Genomic DNA, 11,225 nt, shown 5'->3' on the forward strand with positions numbered 1-11,225 from the left:
TAGAAATAAGTAGTGATTAAAGTTGCTATAAACTTTTAATTAGTATTGTGATATTCTAAAGTTGACTGTCTTTTTGTGATAGGAAAAATTACTACAGACAGTCATGTTGATGGTGTGACAAGTGTGGCAGCAACTAGTGTTGCTACAACCAGTCGCACAAATGCGACACCCGCTATGGCACTAGCGAAAAAGCCTAGAAAATTTTCTAAAGTTGATTTTAAGCGGTGACAACAGAAGATGTTCTTGCATCTTATAACCTTATATCTTCAAAGGTTTATATCAGAAGATGCTTCAGAAGTGCCTGAAGAAACTTTGAATAAGGAGCGATTTGTTGTAATAGAGTCATGGAAATATTCTGATTTCCTATGTAGGAATTATATCCTAAGTGGACTCCAAAATGACTTATACAATGTTTACAGCTAAATGAAGACATCTAAAGAATTATGGAATGCACTAGAAAGAAATATAAGACTAGGGATACAGGAACCAAGAAGTTTTTGTTGCACGATTCCTTAAGTACAAAATGATTGATAGCAAGACTGTCATTTCTCAAGTACAAAAATTACAAGTCATCATCCACGATACCCTTGCTAAAGGTATGAATTTAATGAATACTTTATTTGAGCATACTAAAAATGTTCTTAATGTTCACATAAACTTTTTTGTAGGTTTGGTTATGAACTAGTAATTTCAAGTTGTTGCAATAATTGAGAAGTTGTCACCTTTGTGAAAGGACTTCAAGAATTACTTGAAACATAAATGACAGGGGATGACAATCTAAGACCTCATTGTGAGGTTGCGCATTGAGAAAGACAACAAAACTGTAGAGAGGAGGTCTAAAGGAAATTCTTCAATGAGTGGAGCAAATATTGTAAAGACGACCCTAACAACTCAAAGAAGCAGAAGAAAGCTGGAAAATAAAATAATCATCCTAAGAAAAAATTCAAAGGGAAACACTTTAATTGTGGCAAGATTATCCACAAGTCTACAGATTGCCATGTCCCAAAGAAAGGCAGAAAGAAGGATCAAGCAAATATGGCTGAATCTAAGAACGAAATGGACGATCTGTGTGCCATGTTATCTGAATGTAACTTGGTGGGAAATCCTCGAGAATGGTGGGTGGATTTTGGTTCCACCCGCTATATTTGTGCAAATAAACAGTTGTTTGTTGTGTTCGCTCTAGCCCAAGGCAAAGAGAATATCTATATGGCAAACTCCGTAACTACAAAAGTTGAAGGGACAGGAAAAGTATGCTTGAAAATAACATCAGACAAAGTATTGGCTCTCAACAATGTCAAGAAAGAACTTGATTTTCATATCACTTCTTGACAAAAATAGATTCAAATATGTATTTATTTTTGGAAAAATTATAATTAGCAAAGGGGAAGTGTACGTAGGAAAAGGCTACCTCACTGAGGGCCTATTTAAGATGAATATAATGACTGTTGAAATCAATAAAAGTTCTATTTCTTCTCACCTGATTGAGTCTAATGATTTATGGCATGAACGATTAGGACATGTCAATTACAAAACTTTACGAAAACTGATTAACTTAGAAGTGTTGCCAAACTTTGAGTGCAATAAATCAAAATGTCAAACGTGGGTGGAATCAAAGTATGCTAAGCATCCGTATAAGTCCGTTGAAGGTAATTTCAATCCCTTAGACTTAATACACACTAACATTTGTGATATAAAGTCAACACCATCTCATGGTGAAAAAAAGCATTTCATAACTTTTATTGATGATTGCACTAGATATTGTTTTGTCTATTTTCTAAACAGTAAGGATAAATAAATAAAGGCGTTTAGGAAATATAATACAGAATTTAAAAATTAGTTAGAGAAAATGATCAAAACAATAAAAAGTGATAAGAAAAGAGAATATGAATCTCTCTTTGTGGAAATATGTGTAAAGAATGGAATTGTCCATCAAACTATGGCCTCTAATCACCTCTCTTTGTGGAAATATGTGTAAAGAATGGAATTGTCCATCAAACTATGGCCTCTATTCACCTCAATCTAATAAAATTGTGAAAAGAAAAAACCAAACCTTAAAGAAAATAATGAACGTTAACTTCGTTTGGATTGGATTTTATAACATTTCTCTTAGAAAATGAGCCTCAAATATTTAAAGAAGTGATGTCATCTTTAAACTCATCCTTTTGGAAAGAAGCAATCAATAGTGAGATTGAATCAATCTTGAGCAACCATACATGGGAGTTGGTTGATCCTCCTCCAGTAAATAAACTTTTAGGTTCTAAATGGATCTTCAAAAGGAAAAAGAAAGTGGATGGTACTATTGACAAATACAAGGCAAGACTTGTAGTAAAAGGCTTCAAACAAACAGAAGGTCTTGATTACTTTGATACATACTCGCCTGTAACAAGGATAACGTCAATTTAGATGTTAATTGCCTTGGTGGCGGTATATGGTCTTGAAATCCATCAAATGGATGTGAAAACAGCATTCCTAAATAGAGAATTGGAGGAAGAAATTTACATAGAACAACTCAAGGATTTTGTAGTTCCTGGTAAAGAAAAGAAGGTATACAAACTAGTTAAGTCACTTTATGGACTAAAACAAGCACCTAAACACTGACATGCGAAGTTTGACCAAACCATGTTGGCAAACGGGTTTAAGATAAACGAATGTGATAAATGTGTTTACATTAAAGACACTCCAAATCACAAGGTCATTATCTGTTTCTATATGGATGATATGTTGATCATCAGTAGAGACAATTCTGATATAAATGCTATAAAACGAATGCTTGAGAGCAAGTTTGATATGAAAGACCTTGGAGTTGGGGATGTGATCTTAGGAATAAGAATCCATAGAACTCCACAAGGTTTGGCATTGTCACAGTCTCATTAAATTGAAAAAGTAGTTGACAAGTTCAAGTATTTGGAATTTGGGATTGGTAAGACTTCATTGGACGTGAGCTTTGCACTTTAAGAGAATGAAGGTAAAAGTGACTCACAGTTGGACTACGCAAGTGTGTTGGGATGTTTAATGTATATCATAAATTGTACACGGCCAGACATAGCATGTGTTATTAGTAAGCTGAGTCGGTACACGAGTAATCCCAATAAAACTCATTAGATGGCAATGAAAAGTGTTTTGGGGTATCTTAAATACACTCAAGACTATGCTTTGTATTATAATAAATATCTCGAGGTACTTGAAGGATATAGTGATGCAAATTGGATCACCGAATCGAATAAAGTAAAATCCACGAGTGGATATGTATGAGCAGTCTCTTGGAAATCGTCTAAATAGACATGTATTTCTCACTCCATAATGGAATCTGAGTTTATCGCACTAAATAAAGCCGATGAAGAAGCATAATAGCTTCAAAATTTCTTGAAAGATATTCCTTATTGTCCCAAACCATTGACACCAGTATGTATACAGTGTGATAGTCGCGCAATAAAAGGTAGGGCAGGGAGCATGATCTACAACAATAAATCTCGTCACATAAGATGGAGACATAATACTGTTAGAGAACTTCTCTCTAATAGGATTATCACTGTTGACTATGTGAAGTCAAGGGATAATGTGTCGAATCCACTTACAAAAGGACTATCTAGAGAGAGAGAGAGTTGACAGAACATCCAAGGAAATGGGTTTTACGGCCTAGGATAAGTCAACATGATGATAACTCTACTTAGCAGATTAGAGATCTCAAAAGCTAGGTTTAAGAAGATCAAACAAAGTTGTGTCTGACAGGTTCAACATTGTCAATATACCCAACTCATTCTCATATGTAGACAATGTTTAGTAAATAAGGATAAGACTTATGGTGTGAAGTCTTTTAATAATTTTCTAAATTTGGCAGATTTGATCAAATAGTTTAATCTATAGGATTAAACGTTTAGAAATCACCTATGTGAGGGTGAAGTGAAGCCGATTCAAGGAAAATATTAGTTAAGGCCTATTCTCTGAGCTCTCATGAAATCGAGACGTATTCATGGCTGAAATGAACAAAACTGCGAGAACCATAAACGGTAAAAGGATGGTTGTCTGACATGTGTTGTCTAGGTGTACATTAAAGCTCGACGGTTCAAAGATATCAAATCTATCGATTGAATAAGCGCATCCAATGCATGTTCACTATGGAAATTTCAAAAGAAAACTCACTTATCCAGATATAATTAGTCTTTGCTTGATGATCACATACATGTTCATAAAAATTTTTACAAAGAGAAGTCATTCCCCATTTATGTGGGGGATTCTTGGGTTCATTTGGTGTGAATGGAAAATGAAGAAAAATTCTTGGAGGAAAAGTGATCATACTTAAAAGGAAAGTGTACTCACTAAAGGAAAGTCTGTTTCTCCCACATTGGTGGGAGAAAGCAACTTTATTGTGTTCTTATTAAGAAACACTCCTTCAAGTGGATAGCGAGACAAGAATCAAGAGGAGCCTCGCGCAGTCGTCGTCGTCGCTCGCTCGTCTTCGGCTTCGACTTTGGAAAATGATCAATGAGGTTAATTTTTTGGACAAAATTTATTTGAAAATTAGGAAAAACTAGTGATCCAAAAAACCAAAAATATTTTTTCTCCATTAACCTGCATGCATTTTACATGCAGAAACGCTGAAAGATTACTCGGAAGGGACACAACTCTTCCAGTAAAAGACACGCTATTTTGAGAATAGAGGGAAATTCTTGGAGGGAAAGTGAGTACACTTAAAAGGAAAGTGTACTCACTAAAGGAAAGTCTACTTCTCCCACATTGGTGGGAGAAAGCAACTTTATTGTGTTCTTATTAAGAAACACTCCTTCAAGTGGATAGCGAGACAAGAATCAAGAGGAGCCTCGCGCAGTCATCGTCGTCGCTCGCTCGTCTTCGGCTTCGACTTTGGAAAATGATCAATGAGGTTAATTTTTTGGACAAAATTTATTTGAAAATTAGGAAAAACTAGTGATCCAAAAAACCAAAAATATTTTTTCTCCATTAACCTGCATGCATTTTACATGCAGAAACGCTGAAAGGTTACTCGGAAGGGACACAACTCTTCCAGACACGCTATTTTGAGAATAGAGGGAAATTCTTGGAGGGAAAGTGAGTACACTTAAAAGGAAAGTGTACTCACTAAAGGAAAGTCTACTTCTCCCACATTGGTGGGAGAAAGCAACTTTATTGTGTTCTTATTAAGAAACACTCCTTCAAGTGAATAATGAGACAAGAACTAAAAGGTGCCTCACGCTGTCGTCGTCGCTGCTCGCTCGGTTCGGCTTCAGCTTTAGCTCCAAATGATCGATGAGATTAATTTTTTGGACAAAATTTATTTGAAAATTGGAAAAAACAAGTGATCCAAGAAACCAAAAATATTTTTTCTCCATTAACGTGCATGCAGAAACACTGAAAGGTTGCTCGAAAGGGACACAACTCTTTTAGTAAAGACACACTGTTTCGAAAAAAGGGATGACTTTTCGGATGGTTGTGACTATTCGAAAAGACATACTGTGTCGAATGGAGGACAGACATGACTATTTCGAAATGATACACCTTTTCGATGAATCATTGCCTCCTTTCCAAAGGGACACTTCATGGTTATATAACCTACATTTTTCTGCTATATTCTGATTGTGAAACCATTTTATCTTGGGAGAAAAATGCCGCAACCTCGGGTACTTGAGGGAAATTAATTCCTTAAGGACACTCTGTGAATTCGGAGGACTTGACTATGTTTCTGTTTCATCTTATTTCTTAAAAATAACACACTTCTTTGATAGTTCATATTAAACTTGTGTTGAAGGTGATGAAAAACTTCATAAGTGTTCTAGATATAATCTTGAACTTGTGTTGAAGGTGTTGAAAAACTTCATAGTGTTCTAGATATAATCTTGTACTTGTGTTGAAGTGGATTTTGCAAACATACATATTGTGTACCCGAAACAACAACTTCCTTCTAAACGTAATGTTCCAGGTTGTGCCATCTTTATTTGAGTGACAGTTGAATCTGGATCCTGGCTATGTGGAAAAAACTTGAGTGATCATCTATCAGGGAGAAGTTTGGGAAAATTGATAGTAGAGAATGAAAGTATTGGGAAAATTGATAGTAGAGAATGAAAGTATTGGGAAAATTGAGTCTGGCGAAATTGTTAGAGCAAATGAAAGTGATATGTTCAGTAGAAAAGTTTCTATGTTTAACGTTTTTAAGAATAAACAGAAATTTATAGCACATGCACAAGGATTTAGAGGGAATATTATGAAGCTTCAATGGTTGAAGGTTTCACTTCTTAATCTCAAGCTTGAAAATAGTATCTTGCATCCATTGCAATCCTTTTTGGTGTTGCTTGCTTTCCCTTCTTTCAAGTTTTGTGATGTGTGTGTAGGGAGCTTTGTTTCTGTTGCCTACTGTATCCACCATTCCACACTTGGCCAAGTGAACTGCATTTGAGGTGATTACCATTTGCAGATGAAATCTACACATTTAATTGTAAGATTTTTTTTTTGAGCCTTGAAAAGTCATTTTTTTGGTGATGGGGTAGCTACAGAGTTGGGAAATCCATCAGAAATATTTGGAGGGTGATTCCACAGTGCATATATAAAATATTTAGAATAAGAAGAATCAGAGGTGTTTTGATGGAAACACAACTTCACTTTATGCTCTAAAGTCCAGATGCTTACTAAACCTTTTTGCATGGTATAATCTTTTTGATGTCAATAATTCCCTTATGCTTTTAGATTTTGGCAGTTTCATTGACGTTTAGTTAGGAGGCCCAAGGCATTTTCAGGACTTTACTACTCCTTTTGTAATCAGCTGTATCCAAATATGAATAAAATCTGACATTATTACCCGATCAAACAAAAGAAATTCATTCTTTGAGGTATGAAATCTTCTTCCAAGGGAAAATTATATAGCAGGATAATTGCTTGAAATATCAATTTGTTTCTTGCTCTTATATCTTGGTTCTTGAAGCATTGTTGTTGGGACTGGCAGATGCTATAGTTTTGTGTGATTCTATGTATTTTCTTTTTGCGAGTTTTCTTCACTCTTCTTTTGTTAACAAGCTTTATTCACTCCTCTTACTGCCAATTTCCTGCATATGACCTTTCAAAATTGCTTTAATTTGTAATATTGACTTTCACAACTGCTATCCTGCTGGTCTTTATAAAAGGAGGATTTTTAAGCAGAGTTTTCTTCACAAACTATGCCGACTTGGCAGGGCTACAATCATCATTTTTTTGTACCTCTCTATGTGGACTACACCTTTAAGATAATGGTTGCCTTCTATTGAGTTTCTATTAGATTTTTCATATACTTGATGTGAAAATTTGGCAGGTGTAAGTGGAGAAGACCATTGCTAGTTGCTGCACCTTTTTTTAATCTTATTCTTCGGACTAATGGTTAATTTGACATATTTCCTTTGCAAAGAGTGCTTATGGCATAAGAGAATGGATGAATGCCCATAATGATTCTTCATTCTTGGTTTGACAAAGCCAAATCTGGTCAGGGACCCTTAATGCCAAAAATTACTAAATTGTATTATATTCGATAAATACTCCCTCCCTTTAAAAAAAAAATTGATACGGAGTTTAAGAAAATAAAAAGACTTTTGAATATTGTGATCTTACATTAAAATTATGTCAAATGTATCAAAATATCCTTTTATTTTGTGGTTTTAAATATCTTATGTGGAAAGTTGAAATTAACGAATTGTAAAAAAAAAGGCTTATTCTTTTTAAATGAATTTAAAAAAAAGTAGTCATTCTTTTTTAAATGGAGTAATAATAGTAATCGTGTTATGCTCTAGGCAAGAACTGACCTTTTGGAACTCGTGATTAAAAAAAAAGAAAAAAACTACAAATTGCAACTTGAATGTTCATTACTCTAGTACTAACAATAATGATTTATAAAAATATGATACAAATACTTAAAGAACTACATGATAGATCCGCTGATTGAGCTTTTCAATATATCTCAAAGAAAGAAACTAAAGGATGCAGGATATACCAATATAAAAAAAGAAAAATAATGTGGTGAAGTAGTAAATTATGTGAAAGAATACATTGTTTTGAAGTAAAATTCAGCTCTTAATTAATTCTTTCAGCAAAATGGCATCTATAAAAAAGCTGAATTTCAGCACATACATAAGCATACACACGTATTTCATATATAACCTGTTGTAGATTCTCGATTTGTCTATCAAACAAGCCAAGTGTTCCTTCCTTTTATCATCCATTGAGAGGAGCAAATTGAGCAAATATAGCAGTCCCCGAATTCTCATCAATGGCTTGAACCTCTGTAGGATCTCTATGCTGCTCTAATGAAGAAATGTGTTGGTTATCAGCAACAACAGCAACATGGACAATTGTAGCAGGAGAAATTGGTGTAACAATTGGTCTGTTTTCATCCTCGGCCTTTCCTTTTAATGAGGCTTGTTGCAGCTGCAACGCGTACTCCAAATTCCACAAAACATCACCCATAGAAGGTCTGTCAACACCATATTCAGCCAAACACTTCTCTGCTGCTTCTGCAAATTTCTTCATCGACTCTGGATCAATATGTCCTACAAGTGTCGGATCAATGATCTTGTCCAATAATCCTTTTCTTTTCCACTGCATTGCCCATTCTGCCAAATTCACTTGCTCTCTTGGTAATGCTGGATTAATAGCAGGACGAGCGCATAAGGCTTCAAGAAGTACCACCCCAAATGAGTAGACATCAGATTTGTCTGTCAGTTGCTGCTTCCTAAAGTATTCAGGATCCAAGTAGCCAAAACTTCCCTTGACAGCAGTGCTCACATGAGTCTGCTCCGTGGTAGGGCCATCTTTTGATAGTCCGAAATCAGCCATCTTGGCAATGAGATTTTCATCAAGCAAAATGTTGGTGGTTTTGACATCTCTATGTATAATCCCAGTAGATGCACCTGTGTGGAGGTAATGAAGCCCACGGGCAGCACCAACGCAGATATCTAATCTTTGTTTCCAAGATAAAGGTGGCATATCCTTTCCATAGAGATGATCTCTCAATGGACCATTTTGCATAAACTCATAAACCAATATCATTTCAGCGCTTTCATCACAATACCCAATCAACGACACTAAATGGCGATGCCTTAGCTTAGATAACATTTGAATTTCAGTCTGGAATTCATTTATGCCTTGTTCAGATTGTGGATTGCCTCTCTTGACAGCAACTTTCGTCCCATCATCAAGTTCTCCATAATAAACATTTCCAAAGCCACCAACTCCGATTATTTCACTAGGTTCCCAGTTTCTGGTGGCGTCTGACAATTCAGCAAAAGTAAAGTATTGACCTAAGCCCATATTTTTTGATGAGAAGAATTGGCTCCTGCGCGATGATGATGACATAAAAGTCATATCGCCAGCGTGAACTGGAAGCAACCAAGATGAAAAACTATTCCTCTTTTGCCAATCTTGAGGTCTCTTCTGCCATTTAACAGCCATTGCACCCAACCCCACAAAGGCTCCAAACATCATTGCAAATCCAACATAAGCCACTGTTTTGCTTGGGCCATTTTGTTTTTTTCCATCAACACCATATTCCCCATCTAAGCTACCCACTGAGTTATTCATCCGAAACACCTCAAGGCCATTTAAAATTGCATTTCTAAAACCTTGGGCATCTTTCACAGGAGAAACACGGATGACGAGTGGGTTTGATACCATGGTGGAATCTACTATAAAATCCTTGTAAAAGGCTGTAGACAAATGGTTTGTCAATGATGACAGATCCAGCCCAGAAATGGCCATCTTTTCATTAATGTACACGTTGAAATAGAGTTCATGAAGCGCTTTGCTAATAATATCGCAGAAATGTAGGCGAATCAAGTGGGGAAATACTGTGTCAATGTCCATAGTCCATGATATATTAAAATTGGGAAGTGTAGTTTCTGAATCTCCCATCTTTACAGCAGAGCTATAAACTGCAGGTGGAGCAATCAATGGGGAACCTCCTGATGATTTCAAATATTAATAGAAGATGGTTGTGTAGATACCTCTTCACCTGTGGAGTTGTTTCGAAATTGTGCATCAGACACCCAATTTCGTCCAAGAGTATCATTAGCTGAATCCAAAGCAGGACCCCCCCAACATTAAGCCTATACATAGTCTCAAAGTTACTTTTAGAAAGATCAAATTTTTGTGATACGGGAAAAAGTACAGGTACAGAATAATCAAGCATCTTGGCAGGGATAGTAACAAATTCGATGGCATTAACGAATGCCGTAGACCCTTTAGCTGGTTCAAATTTAATAGCATAACGCTCCTTGGTGACATTAACAACAAACTCTTTGACAGTAGCCTCACCTTTCCCGATTTGGAAGTCACGGATGAGGACTAACATATCCGTTCGAACAGAAAATTTAGCTGTTTCGAGATCGTACTCATTGTACTTAAAGGGCCAAAAATGTAATCTGATCCAATGCAAACCAGGACTACTAGCATGAAACGTGTACGTAGCTTCGGTTGTGAAGATTTTTGCATTAAGGTATATAGTTGAAGGAACGTTAATTTTTTCCGAAGCAGATGCTTGAATGTCCTTACCACTATAAGAAAGATATTTGGCTGCATTTTGATCAGGTTGAAAAACTTTGTTCCCAGGAAGTGTGATAGGGGAAGTGGCACCACAATCAACAAGGTAATTGTCTTGTGGGGTAAAAGATGGAAAAGATCGTGCAGATGCAGCATCATCATGAGCAGAGACATGAAGAATGACATGGATTTGTGATAAAGAAAAAGAAAAATACCAATAAAATGTGCATGCCTGAAGATAGTGACATGATAGGGGTAGGGGTATGGTGTAGGGGTGGTAGTTTATGTTTCCTTTTCATCTCCAGCCCCTTGATGATTTTCCCCAAACCTAAAGATATGCAAAAAAAAAAAAAAAAAAAATGGAAGGGGGCTGAATGTGAGAAGTTTCAATTCTGTCTGGTTTGGCCAATATTATCGCCAGGTTTTTTGGTGGAACATTTTGCCAAGGCTTTCTTTCAGTTTTTGTTGATGTTGCTACCTTATTTTATTACGTCTACATATTTTAGTGGTTGAAATGGTCATCTAGCGTTGTTTTCTCTCTACTCATCGTTTTTACTTTCCTTTTTTAGAACTCACAACCTCGTTTTAGACATTGTTTGACCATTTACACTCTGAAGATCAATAATCATTGGAAAAAGGCCAAATGACCCTCAATTGTGAAAATTGTCCCTATTTTGATTTCGCTCCCAAATATTATCCTTATTGATGGATTCGTTCAG

At 35.9% G+C, this 11,225-nt stretch overlaps 1 protein-coding gene across 1 annotated transcript; it reads right to left on the reverse strand.

Moving 5' to 3' along the window:
* Positions 1-7,841: 7,841 nt before the first annotated feature.
* LOC107845918 (probable receptor-like protein kinase At4g39110) lies at positions 7,842-10,952 on the reverse strand. The gene is given in 4 exon segments (XM_016690430.2): positions 7,842-9,947; positions 9,950-10,061; positions 10,064-10,681; positions 10,683-10,952. Coding segments are annotated over 4 exon segments (2,616 nt in total). The 5' UTR covers positions 10,806-10,952; the 3' UTR covers positions 7,842-8,184.
* Positions 10,953-11,225: the final 273 nt, after the last annotated feature.

This window comes from Capsicum annuum, chromosome 10 (assembly GCF_002878395.1).
Source record: "Capsicum annuum cultivar UCD-10X-F1 chromosome 10, UCD10Xv1.1, whole genome shotgun sequence".
NCBI lineage: Eukaryota > Viridiplantae > Streptophyta > Magnoliopsida > Solanales > Solanaceae > Capsicum > Capsicum annuum.